Source organism: Neofelis nebulosa, chromosome 11 (assembly GCF_028018385.1).
Source record: "Neofelis nebulosa isolate mNeoNeb1 chromosome 11, mNeoNeb1.pri, whole genome shotgun sequence".
Lineage (NCBI taxonomy): Eukaryota > Metazoa > Chordata > Mammalia > Carnivora > Felidae > Neofelis > Neofelis nebulosa.
In genome coordinates, this window is record NC_080792.1 from 75,765,455 (window position 1) to 75,789,037 (window position 23,583).

Genomic DNA, 23,583 nt, shown 5'->3' on the forward strand with positions numbered 1-23,583 from the left:
GAGCTTCTGACCTCCTGTCCCTCCCCCACCCCACAGGTCAGCTCAAGTCCTCACCCTCAGTTACCCTCATCCCACCCTCCCTTGAGGAGCTCAGCAACAACAAGACCACCTAATGAATAACTTCTACCCCAGCATCTTGACGGTGGCCTAGAAGGCAGACGGAACCCCTGTTACCAGGGCATGGAAACCACCAAGCCCTCCAAACAGGGCAACAACAAGTAAGGGCCAGCAGCTACATAAGCCTGTCACCTGACAAGTGGAAATCTCTCAGCAGCTTCACCTGCCAGGTCACGTACCAGGGAAGCACTATGGAGAAGAATGTGGTCCCTGCAGAGAGCTCTTAGGTCCCCAAGACCCTCACCAACCCAAGGGTGTGTGCAGCCATTGGACCTACAGGAAGGATTCCCCTTGCACCAGGATGATTCCAGCCCTTCTCCCTTCATTCAATCAATGCTCAATAAAATGTCCTTTATTCAATCAGAAATCGCACTATCTGGTCATTTGTGTTTAACATTTTGTGCCCTGAACTCAACCATCCTTGGAGTGAACACAGGTTCACTGGCTTTATGGGGAAGAGCCAGCAGAGCAGCCCCATATTTCTTTGTGGAACAGATTCCCACTCACCCAAATTTGCACACACAATATTCTGTACTCGCAACGGAAGCAGCAAGACCCAGAGTACCAAGTCCCACACCTGTGGATCTTGATAGACTTCTGTAGGCCATTTCCACCCCAACCATTTTCAGGATCATAGCCCTTGATTCCCATGGCCTCTTGGTTCGTTTCCAGTCTCCACTCCGGTCCTGGGACCTTATTCACTGGGACCAGCCCAACTCACTGGGATGTCTCCCTTCCTTGAAGGCCCCCATGCAAGGCCATGCCTTTTGTGGTTTCTTACACATTTGGAAACTTCCCATCATCACATCCTAGAGAATCCTTCCTTCCACAGGGGCCCCGTGCCCCTGCCTCCCTGGGAACACTGCACTGTTCCCTTCCCCAGACCTGCCCTGCTGCACTCATTACAGGAAACTCAGTCTCTAGACCCTGGTCAGTATCTCCCACACTCCCACTGGGGGCCTCTCCTTCCACATGTGTCACGGAGGACCCAGTTGTATTCAAGGCCCCTGGGAGACAGAGACACCTTGGAGCTATGCACAAAATACCACTAAAGTTAAAATGTCCATGCGTATTCATTGGGGCCATGAATCCATGTCAAGATCCCATTCTGCATTGTGTCACGGATCCATCTGTGCGCACAGTCATTTTCTGGGAAGTTGGGAATGGGCCTTGAGAACCAGGAAGACTCCACTGCTAGCTAGCTAGCAGAGCTAGCTCAGAAGGGCAGGTCTAGGCCCCTAGTCACACAGACAGAATAGACATGCACACACACACACAATACACTTGTGTGCACACACCAGGACACACACACACACACGTCTGCCATTGCACATGTGGCCATGTTGGGCATGTGTCTAGGACATGTGGTGGCATCCAGAACCCTCCATGGGCCTCAGCTCTGCAGAAGGCACAGGCCCCATGATGTCTGTGTTGGAAACTGTGCTGTCTGATCTCCCAGGTAGCATTCCCCAAGCAAGCTGAGCCATACACAGAGCTCCTGCCAGGAGCTACCTGAGTTATGATATGTCACTCAGGCATTCCCTCCTACCCCACCATGGTGGGGGCTGGGGGGAAGCTCACCCCATGAGGAAGGGAAGGTGCATTGGGGAGGGGGTGCCCCGTCTCAAGCTCCCATGGGCCAGCCCAACCCCCACATAGAGGAGGCTGGACTCTGAGCCTCCCAAGCAGCTGCAGGTGGGCCTGGGGGAGGGGGAAGGGTGCCAGGGCTGACAGAGGGTTTGTGTTCAAAGCTGTATCACTGTGTTATATTTTCGGCGGAGGGACCAAGGTGACCGTCCTCGGTGAGTCTCCCCCTTTCTCTCTCTTTGGCAACCAGAGTGAAAATTGGGGGAATTTTTCTCTTCTTTCTGTGATGACTGTGCTTGGGGTCTGAAACTCTCTAAGGTCTGGGACCTTCACAGTTTGGGGCTGTCCCTCACCACTTTAGCTTGTTCTCTCTTGTCAGACTCCTGGTCGGGGAAGCTCAGGTCAGTCCCAAGGACCCCTTCCTGTTCCCCCTCACTGTGACCCAGAGCACTCTCAGGGGGCTTCTCCTCTGGACTCTGACACAATCAGCTTCCTTGGGGTCTGTCATCCCCCAGATGTGGGGAAATGAGGGACTGAAGGAACACAGGACTGGGGAACCTGGGCTGGGGCACAAGGGCCATAGGACCAGTAAAGGATGCTTGCATAGCTCATCTGTCCAAGTGTGTATCAATCACACTTGGGTTCTATGCTCTCTGGGTTCTAGGTGGGAGCTACTGAGAGGCTTTGGGAGGAACTCTTGGTTGGCCGTGGAATAAAAGGGAACCCAAGGCAAGGGAAACAAGAACAGAAGGAGGATTTCCTAGGACAAGGTGGCCTCAGAGTGCTGGGTCCCTCATCCTTCTCCAGGACACACAGGACCTCCTCACGCAGGACAGGGCTCAGGACACTCAGGCCCCAAAGCTTGTCCCACCCATATTAATGTTGGAGGAGAGACCCCTGAGCAGATACTGGGGCTGGTGACTCCTCAGGGACAGGAGACAAGGATGGCTGCCAATGACAGGCACACTGTGATGCTAGCACAGCAGACGCCCCAAGATAACTTCACATGCAAAGTGACCCCTCAGAGAAGCCCCAGCTCCAGCCTCAGAACAGCAGATTCACCTCTTCCAGAAAGCCTCCACCTGCTAGGCTAGATTCCGGCCCAAGGGCAGACACTCTCTCCCCCTCAGGCAACCTTAGAGGGTCTTTGTCAGGAGGTGGGCAGGGGCTGCAATGAGGGATCAGTGGGAATGTGGCCAAGAAACCCCCTCCCGGAAGGGGATGAGAGCTTAACACCAGGACAGACAGATACCTGCATGAGCACCCCTTGGAGATGGACCTGGCAGGACATGCCACAGGACAGACAGGTTCCACAGGGAAAGATTAGGTGTCAAGCACGATAAAAGTCAGTAACACGGGAGCCTAGAGGCAATTAGGAAAGTGATGAGTACAGTTGAACCTGAAGAGGGACGAAAGCCACAGTTGGGCTCAGATCTCCCAACAGATGGACACTCAGTTTCTCTCCAACAGAAGGTGAGTGACCTTACCCACCGCTGACCAGACCACAGGGAGCAAGGGGCAACTGAGGACCAAGCTTTAGATATGACAGAGCTGTATCCCACTTCAGGACAGAGATAGGAGCTGACTGAATAAGCATGTGAACTCTGACTTGTTACCTCTCCCTTGCCCCACAGGTCAGCCCAAGTCCGCGCCCTCAGTTACCCTCTTTCCACCCTCCAATGAGGAGCTCAGCGCCAACAAGGCCACCCTGGTGTGCCTCATCAGTGACTTCTACCCCAGTGGCTTGACGGTGGCCTGGAAGGCAGACGGCACCCCCGTCACCCAGGGCGTGGAGACCACCAAGCCCTCCAAACAGAGCAACAACAAGTACGCGGCCAGCAGCTACCTGAGCCTGTCACCGAACCAGTGGAAATCTCACAGCAGATTCACCTGCCAGGTCACGCACGAGGGGACCAGCGTGGAGAAGAGTGTGGTCCCTGCAGAGTGCTCTTAGGTTCCCAAGGCTTCCGGGATGGGGGCTTTCCTCACCAGACACCCCTTCCCCAGCCCACTGTGTAGCCCTGAGAACCAACCCCTGGATCAGCTCAGACCAGGCAGGTCACACGCCCTCCCTATTTCTACTTGTGCTCAATAAAGACCTTAGCACATATCACTGACATATCTGGTGTGCATTCACTGTTCCGCGTAACTCTGGGTAAGCCTCAGTAATTAGGGATAGACTTGTCAAGTGAGAACCTATTTACCCACTTTCCCTGTGTGCTTGTCAGCCATGGCCTGAAGAACAAATGGTCCCAACTCAACGGTTGCAGTCCTTGTCCCCATGGGAATGGAGATGGGCCCAGTGAGACAGACTGGGGTCCCAGTGGGGATCAGGCAGAAACAAGGAGGGTCCTGCAGACAATGGATCTGTTCAGATTTGTGTGTGGTCAGTGAGGCTTAGCGTCACCCTGGCACTGCCTGAGACCTCAGTCATGAAAGTCTGGACACCAGACACATTAGTTATGTTTGGGTTATGGATGGAGCAGATGATATCAGACTTCATAACCTGTGCGGGGGTCACGGAACAACAAGGTGAATAGGAAAGGGCACCATCTCAGCCACACAAAGGGCTGCCACTGATTGTCCAAAAGACAGAGTCATTTCAAATTCAGGAGTACAGTTAAGGGAGGTCAGACCAGCCAGAGGCCCATGGCAAGGCCAAGCTTCCCAGAGTTTTCAGCAACCCCGGACACCAGGCCCTGAGGATTCTTCCAGCCTCCAACACCATGGCCGTGTACAGAGTGCACCTGTAGCTTTGTGTCATGGACACACTCACTACAGGGCCTGAGGCACTCATGTCAGCCTCTCAGAGGTGCAGGCCACACTCACTCTGCCAGTTCTCCAGTCCTAAGTTGGACAGATACCCTGTCTGAGCCTTCAGCTCATCAGGGTCCGGGAGCTGCCTTCACCAGACTTGTTGGGGGGCAGGAATGCCCAGGAACAGAGCCTCCAAGGACAGCATGCTCTGGGGCAAGAGTGGGTCAGAGAACAGGGGCCCCCAGGAGTTTTTAAGCAGTGAACAGTCCCCAAATCTACCTATGAGATGATAGAAACTTTGGGATCAGCATCTACATGAACCTGTTCCACAGTTGGGAAAGCTAAGACCCCAAGGAACAAAGGGGGAACACTCAGGCTTCCCTCATTCCAATGGTCCTGCTGGGGAATATTTAACCTACCCAGAACCACTGCCACCCCTAGACAAACTCTTCCATTCGTTGTTTTAAATGTTCATTATGAACTACACAAACTCAGAGACAGAGGCAAGGGAGAAACCCCATAAACTCAGTGTGGGATCTGATCATAACACACACACAACCACACACACAGGAAAGATCAGGAGGAGCTGGGGTAGAAGGTGTTGCACAGGGAGCCAGAATGGGACATGAACAAAGACAGCTCCATCTCTGTCATCCCTACCAGAGTCAGCCAGTAGCAGTAGAAGGCCCCGGGGATTCTTATCTAGGCTGGAGCAAGACAAGCAACCTCATGAGCTGTTGGCAAGGTGTTTACACACTAATCAAGAGCAGATCAAGGAAGACGGCCAGAGTTCTGGCTCAGTATGCCAATTTGTCACAGAAAGAAGGATGCCAGACCTGTGTGAGCTCTGCAGGTGATGTCCCAGGCCATGATTCAGGTGAGGCACTGGTTGTCAGTGTCCCTCCTCAGAACGTGAAGGTGTAAGGCAGAGGTACAGTATGTGTCTTGCTTCATGGGGACCAGCCAGTACTAGTGATGCTTCTGTATGTGGGGCATTTGTGATTCTCAGTCAGTTCAAGGGTCAGACACACGCCTCAACACTTCAGCTCAGGGCAAAGTTGTAGGACGTAGTGACTGTAGCCCACACACCAGGGGCCACCAGGTCTATCCAGCTTATATTCAGCCCACAAACCCCTACAGCGTGACAGCTGCCCTCATGGCACTCAGGACAGGGACTAAGCAGTAACCATCCACTGTACCATTGGAAGAACAAACCAAAGGCAGGAATTCGGGAGCTCAGGACCCTACAGAAGGATCTAAGTGCTGAGGGAAACATGAGTCTCCTCCCAACACTTCCCATTCCTGACTCCAATCCTCCATGGTTTCCTGTGCTGAGGATGTGATGGCATATCCAGGACCATCCCCACGAGTCCCAACTCTGCAAAGCACTCCCAGCTCCATCACCTCTGTGCTGAAGTAGCCTGCTCACCCCTTCCACAATGACATCCTGACACAGATTGAGAGAACACAGCACCTTCCTAAGGACGGCATTATCTGGGAATTCCAATGCCATATCTAGAGGGGTCTCTCCAACCCCTCCCCATAACTGAGGATGGAGAGAATCTGAACCCCCCATGGAACTGAAATTCCAGGTCCCCAGGGGGCACCCCCATCACCCACCCATCTGCCTGACCAACACCCGTGACAAGGAGGCAGGGCTTTGGGTCTCGCGTGCAGCTGCAGGTGGGCCTGGGTCAGCGGTGGAGGGGCTGACAGAGGGTTTATGTTCAAGGCTGTATCACAGTGTCCTATATTCGGCGGAGGGACCCGTCTGACCGTCCTCGGTGAGTCTCCCCTTTTCCCTCCTCTTTTGGATGCAGTGTATAATTTCAGGCTATTTTTCTCTGCTTTCTATTGTGACCTGGGCTTAGGCTGAAGGTCTGTGGGGTCTGTAAGTTTTGCCTCTTTTGTCTACCCTTCATCGCCTCCACTGGTCCCATCTTGTCGATGTGTGGTCAGGGCTATAGGGGACCATCCCTATTAACCATTCCTGATCTAGACCTGAACTCAAGCCTCACTATGGCTCCAGCTTTCTCCCCATGGGAACCTTCTCCTCTGGACTCAGGGATGGTGGGCTCCCCACTCAGAATTTCTGGGCTCAAAGAGCCTGAGGAGAATGAGGAGTAAAGGGCAAGTGAATGGGTGTTCATGCTGCCAGAAGGACCGTGGGGTATGGGAAGTATTCTGGGGATGGCTCAGGCACTGGTTCCATCCTCGGGAGGTCCCAGGCAGAGGAGTGCCTGAAGCACAGTGAGGAGAGCCTTGGTCTGAAAACTTGGACATAGAAGAGGAAGGGGGACAAGGGGGTCAAGGAGGAAGGGATGACATCAGAGCAGAAAGGGGCCCTAGGTGCTGGGACCTTCTACCTCTACAGGGACACTCAGGACACTAGCAATAGGACAGATGTCAGGAGACTCAGGCAACAAAGGTAAATACCTTCACCACCACAGGAAAGCCTTAGCAGATAGATATGTGGGGTCAGGATCTCGAGATACGGACAGGTGACAGGGACAGGGCTTGCCAGGCACTCAGCAATCTGAAGACAGACAGACCCCCAGTAAACATCACAGAACAGGGAGACCCTTCAAAATAGACATAGCTCATCATTAAAGCTGGGTTCTAAGAGTCTGAGGAGAAGAGAGGGGTGAAGGCAAGGAAGTGGGGCACTCAGGCTGCAAGCAGGGCTGTGGGGTGTGGGAAGGATTCTGGGGACATTCAGGCATAGCATTCTGTCTTCAGCTCATCCCAGCTGGAGGGCTGCCTGAAGCACAGCGAGCAGAGCATTGGTCTGGGGACTTGGAGACATGGAGGTGGAAATGGGACAAGGGGGTCAGGGGGAGGGAGGTTGTCAGAAGAGAATGGCCCCAGGGTTCAGGGACCTTCCACCTCTAGAGGAACAGTAAGGACACCAAGATCAGGACAAGTCTCAGGAAAGTGTCCTGTTAGGACACTCAGCCAGCAGGGGTACATCCCTTCACAGCATGCCACAGCAAGAGAGCTCTGTGAGCAGATACATGGGGTCAGAGTCCCCTGATAGGGAGAGGTGACAGGGGCAGTGACTGCCAGGCTTCCAGAAACAGTAAGTGTTTAGACAGACCCACCAGAAAACCTCACAGAATAGGGAGACCCTTCAGAAAAGACATGGTCTAACCTCAAAACTGAAAATTCACCTCACCTGAAAACTCTCCATCTACAAGACTCCCTGGAATCCAGCTTTAAGAACTCCTACTTCTTACCCACTCAGAATCGCCAGCGGGGGGTCCCTGTTGGGAGGTGGGCAAGGCTGCAATGATGGTGTGAGGGGCTCTGGGGGCAGGAAACCTACTTTTCAAATGGGAACACAGCCCTGCAACAAGGACAGACGAGACACAGGGTAACCAGGTAAGGGACCTGGCGGATATGGCAGTGATGCCAACGTCCATGACAGACAGAATCACAAGGGAAAGCAGGTCTCAGAGCCAGTGCCACCAAGTCCCAGGGGGAGGACTGTGTGGATTAGGAGGACATGTGACCGGAAGAGAGTCTGAGGCCATGGAGGGACCCACACACTACTGAATGTGGCAGTCAGATTCATTCCAACAGAAGGTGAGTGACCCTACCCATGGCTGACCTGAACTCAGCCAGCTGGAGCCCTTGAGACCCAAGCCATGGACATGACAGAGCTGTTCCCCACATCAGGACTGAGGTAGGAGCTTCAGCCATGGACACCTGATCTGTGACTTACTGCCTCTCCCCTGCCCCACAGGTCAGCCCAAGTCGGCCCCCTCGGTCACACTCTTCCCACCCTCCAATGAGGAGCTCAGCGCCAACAAGGCCACCCTGGTGTGCCTCATCAGTGACTTCTACCCCAGCGGCTTGACGGTGGCCTGGAAGGCAGACGGCACCCCCGTCACCCAGGGCGTGGAGACCACCAAGCCCTCCAAACAGAGCAACAACAAGTACGCGGCCAGCAGCTACCTGAGCCTGTCACCGGACCAGTGGAAATCTCGCAGCAGATTCACCTGCCAGGTCACGCACGAGGGGACCAGCGTGGAGAAGAGTGTGGTCCCCGCAGAGTGTTCTTAGGTCCCCGAGACTGTCAGGGATGGAGGCCTTCCTCACCCAGATACACCTTCCCCAGCTCACCATGTACCCCTGAGAGCCAACTCCTGGATCAGCTCAGACCAGGAAGGTCACACACCCTCCTGGTTTCTATTTGTGCTCAATAAAGAACTTGTCATTTATCATTCAACATTTCTGATGTGAATTCTCTGTCTGTTATGTCTGGGTTAAAGGCTTAGTAATTAAGAGAAGGGACAGTAATGGTATGAGATTCTATCTAACCGCCATCCACCCAACTAACCCTAAAAGCACCCCATTGATGCTGTATCCCCCTGGGTACGACCCAGAGTAGGAAATAATCCTGTAGTACCAGCGCCCAGGATGCAGTCCTTGCCACCTGGAGAGGGAGAAACTGAGTGAGAAGGACCAGGGAGGGCCTGCAGGGTATCAGGGAGAAACAAGGAGAGTCCCAGGAGCCAGCAGTGGGCAGAAGCAACAGTAAGGAGGAACGAGGTCCTTGAGCAGAAACAATGGTCTTTAGGAACAGAAGTGAACTTCCCAGTTCCATACAAGTGACCCAGAGGGGAGAATGACTAACAAACGAGGGGGTCCATGGTTGGCCCGTTAGCAGGAAGCCATGGAAAGCATCTTAGAAGTACATTTCTCAAACTCATAATTCATGTTAGGTGAGTAAAGATGCTAACAAGGCCTACTGGGAAACAGTTTCACATCTTGTAGCCTATCCCTTCCCGAACCTACTTGACTCTCCCAACCAACTCTGGAAGCCCTGGAACACTCTTCAAGACAGCAGTGTTCACCCGCACTAGTGCTGGGAACTTGAGGTCAGGATGAGGCACAAGGACAACCAGTCTATGTGGTTTTGGGCCTAGGTCAAGGTCAGGCTCAAAGGGACCCGAACAGAGGAGCTGGGACCTCAATCCTGAAGTCTCAACATCGGAACTGAGATCAAGGAGAGAGTTACTTTATGGTTAGGTTATAGATGAACGCGATGATATGACCCTGTATGTGGTAGAGACATGGAGAACTGAGTAAATGACAAAGGACACCTTCTTGAGCACATAATGGGCAGCCAATGATTATCCCAAAGAGAGGGAGCCAATTTGAATTCAGGAGTATAGTTCAGCTGGTGCAGACCAGCCCAGGCAGAGTTGTATGGCCTGAAGGCTACAGCAAAGTAAGGATCCCCTTCCCCAGGTACTCAGGGCCCACTGAACTGCCAATGCACAAGCCTCCATCACTCACTGTGGCTGAATACTGAATGCACCTGTGGACTCCTATCAGAGACATACTCATTCTGAGGTCACTGAAGCAGTAGAGGTCAGCCTCGTAGAGATGCAGGCACAACCAGCCCTCTGTTTACGTCTCCAGCTCATCACAGACAAGGAGCTGCCTTCACCAGACCTGCAAGGGAGCCAGGTCAGCCCAGGGACAGAGCCTAAAAAGCCCAGGAGTTCTGAGAGCACAGGGACCCCTTAGAGTTTTATCCCGGCCACCCCCGCCCTAGGGAAGCCTAAGAGGGAGAAGGATATTAGGGGGTCCTAGTATCCCACAGCAACCGCTGGCCACATTTCATGGATCTGAATGCTGAGCCCCAAATGAGGGAGAAGGCCACCTAGGTCTAACTCATATCCATGACCCTGCTGTAGAATGCCAAAATCACCCCACATCTGGTACTGCCCCACACTATCATCTCTTCTTGTAATTTTCTTGTGAAGTGTGCATTAAAGATAAATGAAAACACCAAAAAAGGGAGATAGAGGAAGAAGAATACTTCCATGTTCCCATCAACTAGGTCCCAATCTATCAATACCTTGATGATGCTGACGCAATAACAAGATAATTGCTCTGTTATGCAATATTTGGAAGCAAATTCCAGATATCATATCTTTTTCTCAATAATGATTTCATCTGTGTACCAGAAGATAAAGGCCTAAACAGAAACTAAAGTAGCATGATCAAGCCGATGTAGACACTGAGAATAAATCCTTAACCACCAAAATACTTATCATCAAAGATCTCAAACTTGTCACAAGAGAATGCATGGAATTATATTGTTGATGCTATCATTATTTGGGGGGACTTCCTTTTCTCTTTCTGAGTATTGAATAACATTTGACAGTGTGATTGTGGTATATGTCTTCACGTGTCTTGGATCTGTAAGAATCTCCCAAATCACTCTACTTTTCCTTGCAAGGAAGGAGCTTCGGGGGCTGAGCTGCTGGTCGTGGGACTGTCCCATGGTGGGGATGCAGCCACAACCTCCCAGAGTTGTATCTGAGCCATCCTCTCTGCTTCCTCATCCTGCAAAGGGCTTCTGGCATCAGATCCTTCAGGAGGTCCAGTTTGTACAACGTCAGAATCACCTCCCTGGACAGTTGGCTACTTTGCATCAAAGGACCCACATCGAGTGGACCTTTTTAGGTAGGATTAGCTGCTTTGATGTTCAATGGCTCCGTCCTACAGATGGAAAGGGTGCATCATGGCAATATTTCATTTCTGTCCTCCTTCTCCTGGGAGGGCTGCCACGTACCCATGTGGGGAGTACCTTTCATGTGCAGGGAAAAGAAGAAATGTGCACTGTTCACTGCTCTTCCCTACTTCACAGGATGATGACCTGCTCCCTCCACCCTCCCCTGATGACTCATTTCTATTTGGTAACCTGGTACATGGTGGGATTGACCAGAAAGGCTGGTGGAATGCATTGGGTTGTCCACTATACATATGGAAATGTAGCAGCATCTATGGACATTGGTCTAGTCGAAGCCTCTTCAGGTGGCTCCTGGGTACATTCACAAGACCCCAGGTGATCTCTATAGCTCCTGCTATCTGATGGACAACATATTCTACTTCACTTGTGCCTACCCGCTCCAGGCCTGAAAGTGGTCACTGATGCCAGTTCTTTTTTGTGGCAGATGGAATTTAAGACTCCTTGAAACAAGCAGAGCAACAGTCACACAGCCAACCTTCCCCAACATGGCACTAGATAGGGGTTTGGCTAGGGCTGTTCCCCAAGTCACCAGGACATAAGCTGACATGTCCCACAACACAGGACAGACTTCACTTGGGACAGTCCCAAACTAGGACATCCCCTTGGAAAATAAAGCTGAGCTCTATGGAATCATGGTTGGGGGCATAGGAAGTTTCCAGTGGCCCATGCACACAGGCCAACCTGCTATCACCTGCAGAGAAAAGTTTCGGATGAAGGTTAAACTCCCTCCCTCACCTGATTGTCTCACCAAAAAATTAGGATGTTTCAACATATAGAGAAGCGATTTCCTTTTCAAATCCAGAGATCCTTGCAAGTGACAGAGAGGCCCTCCACAAACTCATTCCAATTCCTAGGAGTTATAGGTTGGAACAGCATTCAGACACTTACTTCTTTGGAAGACTTGATTCCAGGATCCTGTGGCTGCACACATAGGGACATTGACCCTGTTATCCACTAGAAGAGGAAGACCTGTGGCCCCCCACTGAAAAGACACCAGCATGGAGCAGTGCCCCCACCTCCTCCATCACAGCTGCAAGTAGGGGGTCTAGGGGGTGGGGCAGGGACTCCCAGGCATTGGTTTTTGTATTAGCATGTATCACAGTGTTTTCTTTTGGGCGAAGGGACCCGGGTGACCATCCTAGGTGAGTCTCATCTCCCTCTTTCCCTACCTTCCCACATTTTTGGGAAATTTTCTGCTATTTTTTTTCTTTATGTGTCTTTTCTCAACTTGTTCACTCTTTCGTCTGGGACCCCAGTCCCTGGGACCCTGCTCTCCTTCCCTCCCTCTACACTGTCCTGCTTGCTTCTCTGGTCAACACAGCCCCTCCCCTACCAACTGAGAGGCAGAGGATGGTCGGGATGAGCTAAAAATTCATCTGTGTGTCCGCCGGGTCATCCTGGGTCCCACATGTGCTCGTTTCTGTCTACTGTTGTAAGGCCTTGGACAACCTTTGTCTCTGGGACTCACTAAGGGTACCCATAAAAAAGGGAAGAGAGAACAGGGAGCATTGAGGGGGTGACAATGTGGAGTATTTACTGGGTCAGGCACCCTCAGAGCCAAGGCTGAGGACACAAATGACAAGGTTCAGGGCAGAGCCTGGGGATCGGGGTCCAGAGTCAGCAGTGGTGCAGGTGGACCTCCCCCCAGGCCTTATGGAGTGGCCATATAGAGTTGGCCTGGGGACTCAGACAAACTTGCCAGAGGCAGGATGGAGCTTGTAGGAATAGATGCCGGAGAAAGAGTCATGGAATGAGAAGATGTGAGACATGAGTGGACTCTTGAGTCCTTGCAGGACACACATCTGCAACAAACACAGGAGAACCTATGGCATGAAAGCTCTAGTGAAATGACCGATTTGCAGGACACGGGGACTGGGGCTGCAGAAAGGCTATGGATTGAGAGTGATGCAAGGCCACGCAGACACACTCTGTATGATCAGCAAGGATCCTACCCCATCAGGGACAGCCCAGGAGAGACACATCTGAGTAAAAACAGACCCTTAGGGCAAAGACCTCACACAAGACTCAAGATACAATGGTCCACAGGATGAGCCAATAGGAGGTCAGAGAGCTCACGTAATAGCACTGGCCACAGAGGACAAAAGTAGAGCTGAGACAGACACTGTCAAAAGTCAGAGGAGGCAGGAGCAGGACAGTGAGAGTTAGATGTCTGCGTGGAAGGAAAGATCTCAGAAGAGTCTCAGGATGGGTGGTGATAGGAATCCACCTCAAAGGTCCCCAGCAAACGTGGGGAGATGATTGAATAACGCCTTAACCCACCCACCCACCCCGACATGGATTCACATGGACGCAGAGCGAGAACTGGGTGCCTGACTGAATGTTCAGGTACCTGTACCCACATGAAGGCCGATGTCAAGTGAAGTGACCCCAAACGTGGAAGCTGAGCTTCTGACCTCCTGTCCCTCCCCCACCCCACAGGTCAGCTCAAGTCCTCACCCTCAGTTACCCTCATCCCACCCTCCCTTGAGGAGCTCAGCAACAACAAGACCACCTAATGAATAACTTCTACCCCAGCATCTTGACGGTGGCCTAGAAGGCAGACGGAACCCCTGTTACCAGGGCATGGAAACCACCAAGCCCTCCAAACAGGGCAACAACAAGTAAGGGCCAGCAGCTACATAAGCCTGTCACCTGACAAGTGGAAATCTCTCAGCAGCTTCACCTGCCAGGTCACGTACCAGGGAAGCACTATGGAGAAGAATGTGGTCCCTGCAGAGAGCTCTTAGGTCCCCAAGACCCTCACCAACCCAAGGGTGTGTGCAGCCATTGGACCTACAGGAAGGATTCCCCTTGCACCAGGATGATTCCAGCCCTTCTCCCTTCATTCAATCAATGCTCAATAAAATGTCCTTTATTCAATCAGAAATCGCACTATCTGGTCATTTGTGTTTAACATTTTGTGCCCTGAACTCAACCATCCTTGGAGTGAACACAGGTTCACTGGCTTTATGGGGAAGAGCCAGCAGAGCAGCCCCATATTTCTTTGTGGAACAGATTCCCACTCACCCAAATTTGCACACACAATATTCTGTACTCGCAACGGAAGCAGCAAGACCCAGAGTACCAAGTCCCACACCTGTGGATCTTGATAGACTTCTGTAGGCCATTTCCACCCCAACCATTTTCAGGATCATAGCCCTTGATTCCCATGGCCTCTTGGTTCGTTTCCAGTCTCCACTCCGGTCCTGGGACCTTATTCACTGGGACCAGCCCAACTCACTGGGATGTCTCCCTTCCTTGAAGGCCCCCATGCAAGGCCATGCCTTTTGTGGTTTCTTACACATTTGGAAACTTCCCATCATCACATCCTAGAGAATCCTTCCTTCCACAGGGGCCCCGTGCCCCTGCCTCCCTGGGAACACTGCACTGTTCCCTTCCCCAGACCTGCCCTGCTGCACTCATTACAGGAAACTCAGTCTCTAGACCCTGGTCAGTATCTCCCACACTCCCACTGGGGGCCTCTCCTTCCACATGTGTCACGGAGGACCCAGTTGTATTCAAGGCCCCTGGGAGACAGAGACACCTTGGAGCTATGCACAAAATACCACTAAAGTTAAAATGTCCATGCGTATTCATTGGGGCCATGAATCCATGTCAAGATCCCATTCTGCATTGTGTCACGGATCCATCTGTGCGCACAGTCATTTTCTGGGAAGTTGGGAATGGGCCTTGAGAACCAGGAAGACTCCACTGCTAGCTAGCTAGCAGAGCTAGCTCAGAAGGGCAGGTCTAGGCCCCTAGTCACACAGACAGAATAGACATGCACACACACACAATACACTTGTGTGCACACACCAGGACACACACACACACACACGCCTGCCATTGCACATGTGGCCATGTTGGGCATGTGTCTAGGACATGTGGTGGCATCCAGAACCCTCCATGGGCTTGAGCTCTGCAGAAGGCACAGGCCCCATGATGTCTGTGTTGGAAACTGTGCTGTCTGATCTCCCAGGTAGCATTCCCCAAGCAAGCTGAGCCATACACAGAGCTCCTGCCAGGAGCTACCTGAGTTATGATATGTCACTCAGGCATTCCCTCCTACCCCACCATGGTGGGGGCTGGGGGGAAGCTCACCCCATGAGGAAGGGAAGGTGCATTGGGGAGGGGGTGCCCCGTCTCAAGCTCCCATGGGCCAGCCCAACCCCCACATAGAGGAGGCTGGACTCTGAGCCTCCCAAGCAGCTGCAGGTGGGCCTGGGGGAGGGGGAAGGGTGCCAGGGCTGACAGAGGGTTTGTGTTCAAAGCTGTATCACTGTGTTATATTTTCGGCGGAGGGACCAAGGTGACCGTCCTCGGTGAGTCTCCCCCTTTCTCTCTCTTTGGCAACCAGAGTGAAAATTGGGGGAATTTTTCTCTTCTTTCTGTGATGACTGTGCTTGGGGTCTGAAACTCTCTAAGGTCTGGGACCTTCACAGTTTGGGGCTGTCCCTCACCACTTTAGCTTGTTCTCTCTTGTCAGACTCCTGGTCGGGGAAGCTCAGGTCAGTCCCAAGGACCCCTTCCTGTTCCCCCTCACTGTGACCCAGAGCACTCTCAGGGGGCTTCTCCTCTGGACTCTGACACAATCAGCTTCCTTGGGGTCTGTCATCCCCCAGATGTGGGGAAATGAGGGACTGAAGGAACACAGGACTGGGGAACCTGGGCTGGGGCACAAGGGCCATAGGACCAGTAAAGGATGCTTGCATAGCTCATCTGTCCAAGTGTGTATCAATCACACTTGGGTTCTATGCTCTCTGGGTTCTAGGTGGGAGCTACTGAGAGGCTTTGGGAGGAACTCTTGGTTGGCCGTGGAATAAAAGGGAACCCAAGGCAAGGGAAACAAGAACAGAAGGAGGATTTCCTAGGACAAGGTGGCCTCAGAGTGCTGGGTCCCTCATCCTTCTCCAGGACACACAGGACCTCCTCACGCAGGACAGGGCTCAGGACACTCAGGCCCCAAAGCTTGTCCCACCCATATTAACGTTGGAGGAGAGACCCCTGAGCAGATACTGGGGCTGGTGGCTCCTCAGGGACAGGAGACAAGGATGGCTGCCAATGACAGGCACACTGTGATGCTAGCACAGCAGACGCCCCAAGATAACTTCACATGCAAAGTGACCCCTCAGAGAAGCCCCAGCTCCAGCCTCAGAACAGCAGATTCACCTCTTCCAGAAAGCCTCCACCTGCTAGGCTAGATTCCGGCCCAAGGGCAGACACTCTCTCCCCCTCAGGCAACCTTAGAGGGTCTTTGTCAGGAGGTGGGCAGGGGCTGCAATGAGGGATCAGTGGGAATGTGGCCAAGAAACCCCCTCCCGGAAGGGGATGAGAGCTTAACACCAGGACAGACAGATACCTGCATGAGCACCCCTTGGAGATGGACCTGGCAGGACATGCCACAGGACAGACAGGTTCCACAGGGAAAGATTAGGTGTCAAGCACGATAAAAGTCAGTAACACGGGAGCCTAGAGGCAATTAGGAAAGTGATGAGTACAGTTGAACCTGAAGAGGGACGAAAGCCACAGTTGGGCTCAGATCTCCCAACAGATGGACACTCAGTTTCTCTCCAACAGAAGGTGAGTGACCTTACCCACCGCTGACCAGACCACAGGGAGCAAGGGGCAACTGAGGACCAAGCTTTAGATATGACAGAGCTGTATCCCACTTCAGGACAGAGATAGGAGCTGACTGAATAAGCATGTGAACTCTGACTTGTTACCTCTCCCTTGCCCCACAGGTCAGCCCAAGTCCGCGCCCTCAGTTACCCTCTTTCCACCCTCCAATGAGGAGCTCAGCGCCAACAAGGCCACCCTGGTGTGCCTCATCAGTGACTTCTACCCCAGTGGCTTGACGGTGGCCTGGAAGGCAGACGGCACCCCCGTCACCCAGGGCGTGGAGACCACCAAGCCCTCCAAACAGAGCAACAACAAGTACGCGGCCAGCAGCTACCTGAGCCTGTCACCGAACCAGTGGAAATCTCACAGCAGATTCACCTGCCAGGTCACGCACGAGGGGACCAGCGTGGAGAAGAGTGTGGTCCCTGCAGAGTGCTCTTAGGTTCCCAAGGCTTCCGGGATGGGGGCCTTCCTCACCAGACACCCCTTCCCCAGCCCACTGTGTAGCCCTGAGAACCAACCCCTGGATCAGCTCAGACCAGGCAGGTCACACGCCCTCCCTATTTCTACTTGTGCTCAATAAAGACCTTAGCACATATCACTGACATATCTGGTGTGCATTCACTGTTCCGCGTAACTCTGGGTAAGCCTCAGTAATTAGGGATAGACTTGTCAAGTGAGAACCTATTTACCCACTTTCCCTGTGTGCTTGTCAGCCATGGCCTGAAGAACAAATGGTCCCAACTCAACGGTTGCAGTCCTTGTCCCCATGGGAATGGAGATGGGCCCAGTGAGACAGACTGGGGTCCCAGTGGGGATCAGGCAGAAACAAGGAGGGTCCTGCAGACAATGGATCTGTTCAGATTTGTGTGTGGTCAGTGAGGCTTAGCGTCACCCTGGCACTGCCTGAGACCTCAGTCATGAAAGTCTGGACACCAGACACATTAGTTATGTTTGGGTTATGGATGGAGCAGATGATATCAGACTTCATAACCTGTGCGGGGGTCACGGAACAACAAGGTGAATAGGAAAGGGCACCATCTCAGCCACACAAAGGGCTGCCACTGATTGTCCAAAAGACAGAGTCATTTCAAATTCAGGAGTACAGTTAAGGGAGGTCAGACCAGCCAGAGGCCCATGGCAAGGCCAAGCTTCCCAGAGTTTTCAGCAACCCCGGACACCAGGCCCTGAGGATTCTTCCAGCCTGCAACACCATGGCCGTGTACAGAGTGCACCTGTAGCTTTGTGTCATGGACACACTCACTACAGGGCCTGAGGCACTCATGTCAGCCTCTCAGAGGTGCAAGCCATGCTCACTCTGCCAGTCCTCCAGTCCTAGGTTGGACAGATACCCTGTCTGAGCCTTCAGCTCATCAGGGTCCGGGAGCTGCCTTCACCAGACTTGCTTGTGGGCAGGAATGCCCAGGGACAGATCCTCCAATGATAGCATGCTCCAGGGCAACAGTGGGTCAGAGACAGGGGCCCCCAAGGAGCTTTTTAGCAGCCAAAAGTCCCCAAATCTACCTAGGAGATAATAGAAACTTTGGGATCAGCATCTACATGAACCCATTCCACAGATGGGAAAACTAAGACCCCAAAGGAACAAGGGACCACTCAGGCCTCCCTCATTCCAATGGTTCTGCTGGGGAGAATGACATAATACCCACCTCTCCCGCATCCATAGCCACTGCCACTCCTAGACAAACTCTTCTATTCATTGTTTTAAGTGTTCATTATGAACTCCACAAACTGAAGAGACAGAAGGCAAGGGAGAAACCCCATGTTCCTATCAACCAGGTGCCAGAGTCCCAGGTGACCTAGTCTGAGGTCTTCCCTTATGCAGCATTTTGAAGCAAATTCAAGATCATACCATTTGTTCTGTATACAATTCATTTGTGAACTGGAAAGACAGGACCTGAGCTACAACTACAACATCATTATCAAATCTAAGCAGAAACCATCGGAACTTCGTAATAGCAAGACAATAGTCCATTTCTCATCAAAAAGCCTCATAGGTATCATAAGTGAATTCATGAAGTTTTATTTTTGATGTTGCTGGTGGTGTTCTTACTTCCTTATTTTTATGAGTATTGAGTAACATTTGACACTGTGATTGGTGGATGTGTCTTCAGGTCTGTTGGGTCTGTAAGAATCTATCCAACCCCTCTACTTTTCCTTCCAAGGAAGTGGCTTGGGTCCTGGCAATGGCTTGCGTCCTTCCTTCTAGGAAGGGCTGTTGGTCCTGGGACTCTCCCACGGTGGGGATGCAGCCACAGCCTCCCATAGCTGTACCCGAACCATTCTCTCCGCCTCCTCTTCCTGCAAAGGGCATCTGGCTCAGAGGCTTCAGGAGGTCCAGCTTGGACTTGGCAAAATCACTTCCCAAGACTGTTGGTCACTTTGCATCAAAGGACCTCAGTCAAGTGGATCTTTTTAGGTAGCATTAGCTGCCTTGATGTTCAATGACACCATCAATCAAATGGGAAGGATGCAGCATGGGAATATTTCATTTCTGTCTTCCTTCTCCCATGAAGGCTACAATGTGCCCATGAGGAGAGTGCCTTCATCTGCTCTTTATTCTCCCCACAGCGACCTTCATATATTATGACAAAGAAATATAAACTCCCCCTTTCTGCTCCCTACTTTACAGAATGATGACCTTCTCCCTCCATTTTCCCCTGCTGAAGCATTATTGTCTGCTGACCTGGTGCACTCTGGGCTTCACCTGATGGGCTTAGGGGGTGGCACCAAGGTAGGCCCCTAGGCATGATGGCAATGTGGCTACACATATGGACATTGGTCCAGTGGGATCTCTTCAGGTACCTTCTGGTACACTCACATGACCCCAGGTGAGCTCTACAGCTCCTGCTTTCTGATGGACCACATACCATCTTTTCTCATCTCTTCTGTGCCTACCCACCCCAGGCCTGAAATCAGTCACTGATGCCAGTTCCATTTAGTGTCAGGTGGCATTTAAGACCTTTGAAAGAAGGAAAGCAGCAGTCACACACCAGACCCTCCCCAACATGAGACCAGATTGGGGTATCTCTGGGGTACTCCAAAGGTCACATTGACACAGGCTGGCATGTCCCACAGGACAGACTTCACGTAGGACTGTCCCAAACTAGGACATTCCTGGGAAGATAAGGCTGAGCCCCCATATGTGACAGTAGGGGATACAGGAAGTTTCCAATGGCCTATACCATAGGCCAACCTGCTTCTCCCTGGAAAGGGAGGTTTGTGAGTGAGGGGACATGCACTGCCTTCAACTCATGGTCTCACCAAGGAATTAGGATTGTTTGAACTTACAGAGAAGGGATGTCCGGTTTATTTCCATGGAACCTGACTCACAATGACACAAAAGACCTCCACAAACTCACCCCAATCCATAGGAGATAGTAAGTAGAAACAGCAGATCAGTTACCAACTTCCTTTGGAAGAACTGCTTGCAAGGATCCTGTTGCCTTTCATGTGGGGACATTGGTCTTATTATCTGCTAGGAATGGGGGATGTGTGGCCCCCCCTGCTTTGCAGACACCACCAGCCTGGAGCAGTGCCCTCACTTCCTCCAACACAGCTGCAGGTGGGGGGGGGGGGTAAGGGATGGGGCAGGGCTGACCTGTGCCAGGGATTTTGTATGAGACTATATCACAGTGTTGGGTGTTTGGCGATGGAACCCAGCTGACTGTACTAGGTGAGTCTCATCTTCTCCTTCCTTCCCTGCTCTCCCAGAGGTCTGAACAAGTTTCTCCTTTTTCTGTTCATTTCTGTGTCTTCCCTAAGCCTATTGTCATGCTTTCACCCAGGACCCCAGAGCCTGGGGCTTTCCTCTTCCTCCCATGTACCATCAGAACTTTACCTCTATCCCCAGAGGCAGGAGTATAAGTGGGACGACCTACAGACTCCGCTCTTTGTCTGCCAAGGTCATACTGGGTCCTAAATGTGCTCTGTTCCTTCCTCTCCTGTCTGGCCTCATGTCAGTCCACCTTTGTCTCAGGGAGTCACTAAGGTCCCCATCTAAAAGGGAAGAGAGAACAGGGAACATTGTGGGGGTAACCATGTGGAGAATTTACAGGGACACAGCACCCTCAGGGCCATGTCTGAGGACACACAGGTCAGAGGTTCAGGGCAGGGCCCAGAGCTCTGGCATTCAGGATCCAGGGCCAGCAATGGTGCAGGGATGGAGCTGTTCCCCCAGGCCTCTTGGGGAAGCTCAGAGCCCTGAGCTGGCCAGGGGACTCAGGGAAACCAGCAAGGAGGAGGACGATGGAAGAAAGAGAAGGTGCCAAAGAAAGGGTCACAGAATGACGGGATGTGAGAACAAGGCGAACACTGAAGTGTCTGCAGGACATACTTCCTGCCCCAAAGAGAGGCAGAATCTTTGGATTGAAGGTTTTAATGGTAAACAAATTTGCAGGACATGGCTGCAGGACGAGGCTGCAGAAAGACAATGGAATGAGAGAGACACAAGGCCAGTCAGACAGAATCTGTATGATCAGCAAGGATCCTACCCCATCACGGACGGCCCAGGAAAGACACATCTGGGTAAAAACAGACCCTTTAGCCCAAGACCCTGAAATTCCCAGCACAACAGTGTCAGGATAGAATGGTCCACGGGACGAGTCAATGGGAGGTGAGAGAGCTCACATCATAACCCTAGCCACAGACAGACAAATGTAGAGCCGAGACAGACACTGTCAAAATGTCAGAGGAGGGGCGCCTGGGTGGCTCAGTCGGTTGGGCATCCGACTTCAGCTCAGGTCGCGATCTCGTGGTCCGTGAGTTCGAGCCCCGCGTCGGGCTCTGGGCTGATGGCTCGGAGCCTGGAGCTTGCTTCCGATTCTGTGTCTCCCTCTCTCTCTGCCCCTCCCCCGTTCATGCTCTGTCTCTCTCTGTCTCAAAAAAAAAAAATAAATCAACGTTAAAAAAAATTTAAAAAAAAATGTCAGAGGAGGCAGGAGCAGGACAGTGAGAGTTCATTGTCTGTGTGGAAGGAAAGGTTCCAGGAGAATGTCGGGAGGGGTGGTGACAGGAATGCCCCTCAAAAGTTCCCAGAACAGATGGGAGATGATTGAGAAACACCTTAACCTACCCCCCCCCCAACTGCCTCAACATGGATATGCAGACACACAGTGGGAACTGGGGACCTGAATGGATGCTCAGGAACTTGTACCTCAAAGAAGACCGAGGGTAAGAGAGCCCACAGTTGATGCTTAACCTCTGAACTCCTGCCCCTCACCCACCCCACAGGTCAGCCCAAGTCCTAGCCCTCAGTTACCCTCTTCCCACCCTCCTCTGAGGAGCTCAGCACCAACAAGGCCACCCTGGTATGCCTCACCAGTGACTTCTACCCCAGCGGCTTGATGGTGCCTGGAAGGCAGATGGCACCCCCATCACCCAGGGTGTGGAGACCACCAAGCCCTCCAAACAGAGCAACAACAAGTACACGGCCAGCAGCTACCTGAACCTGTCACCAGACCAGTAGAAATCTCGTAGCAGCTACACCTGCCAGGTCACACACAAGGGGAGCACCATGGAGAAAACAGTGGTCCTCACAGAGTGCTCTTAGGTCATGGTACCCCCTACCCACTCAAAGGGCTTAGAGCCACAGGACCTCCAGGAAGGATTCCCCTTGCACCAGAATCATCCCAGCCCTTCTCCCAGCACCCAGTCAATGTTCAATAAAATGTCTTTTATTCAATCAGAATTCAGACTGTCTGGTAATTAGGGTTTAACATTTTGGTCCAGAATTCAACCATCTTAAGGTGGGGGAGGGGGGGACATGATTCTTTTGGCCTTGGGAAAGAAGCCCACAGAAGGCGTCCTCATGTTTCATGAGGCGTTGTTTTGCTCTCAGCCAGAATTGCCAGAGAATTCTGAACAGCACATCAAAACAGCAGATATTAAAGAGACCATCCTCCACAATGTCTCTAGCTTTCATTCTTGTGTGAACCATGTCTACTTCCAGTCCTAGCTGCCCTGCCCGATATCAGGTCCCCACAATTTCTTAGATAATTCCTGAATTTCTCCCTGGACCTTGCACCTCACAGTCTACAAGAAGCCCTCCTCTGAACATTCCCACTCTCCTCTTCCTATAGGCCCCCACTCAGTGCACATTTTCCTTCATTTCCTACCCCATGTGGACATTCCCCATCATACCAGCCTAGAGCCACCTCCCTTCCTTATGAGAACCCCTGTTCCTACCTCCCCGGGAACAATCACATGTTCCCCCTCGACTGACTCCCTGTCACACTTACTACAGGACTATCTGCCTGGACGCAGGTCACTCACACCCACACTCCCATTGCTGGCACCTCCCCCTCCCAGTGTCTCTTAGTTCATACTTGCATCCAAGGTCTCTGGGACACAGACTCCAGCTATACCCTCTGGGACCCCACCAAGTCCAGGCCAAGCCAAGAGCCCACGACTTGTGTTTCAATAACCCACCTGGGGCCTCTGTTATAAATCAAGGATCAGATTCTAGAAATAGGCTGCTGACACGTTTCTCAACTGACTCATCTATCGACTTAGGAGCTCAGTGTGGGATCTGATCATAACACACACAAGTATACACACAGGTATCAATGAACAGAAACATACATGCACACACATGATGATCACAGAGCCATTGGTCCATTTATAACACTGCCATGGTGGGCATGTCTATGGAAAGATCAGGAGGAGCTGAGGCAAAAGTTGTTGCACAGGGAGCCAGGATATGACATGAACAAAGACAACTCCATCTCTGTCATCCCTACCAGAGCCAGCCAGTAGCAATAGAAGGTCCCAGGGATTCTACTCAAGGCTGGAGAGAGACAAGCAACTTCATGAGCTGCTGGGAGGGTGTTTACACACTAATCAAGAGTAAGTCAAGGAAGACAGTCATAGTTCTGGCTCAGCATGCCAATGTGCCAATGTGTCATAGAAAGAAGGATGCCAGGCCTGTGTGTCCC

The 23,583-nt window shown here is 52.1% G+C and overlaps 1 pseudogene and 3 gene segments (V, D, J or C); all 4 read left to right on the top strand.

Annotated features, from left to right (window-relative positions):
- The first annotated feature begins 1,503 nt into the window (after window positions 1-1,503).
- Window positions 1,504-3,821, top strand: LOC131489633 (immunoglobulin lambda constant 6-like). The segment is given in 3 exon segments: window positions 1,504-1,576; window positions 1,869-1,919; window positions 3,339-3,821. Coding segments are annotated over 3 exon segments (444 nt in total).
- Window positions 3,822-6,184: 2,363 nt separating this feature from the next.
- On the top strand, window positions 6,185-8,692 carry LOC131489634 (immunoglobulin lambda constant 6-like). The segment is given in 2 exon segments: window positions 6,185-6,245; window positions 8,207-8,692. Coding segments are annotated over 2 exon segments (381 nt in total).
- Window positions 8,693-13,594: 4,902 nt separating this feature from the next.
- On the top strand, window positions 13,595-17,235 carry LOC131489635 (immunoglobulin lambda constant 6-like). The segment is given in 3 exon segments: window positions 13,595-13,632; window positions 15,125-15,333; window positions 16,753-17,235. Coding segments are annotated over 3 exon segments (567 nt in total).
- A 164-nt stretch (window positions 17,236-17,399) lies between these two features.
- Window positions 17,400-22,337, top strand: LOC131489636 (immunoglobulin lambda constant 1-like; annotated as a pseudogene).
- The last annotated feature ends 1,246 nt before the right edge of the window (window positions 22,338-23,583 follow it).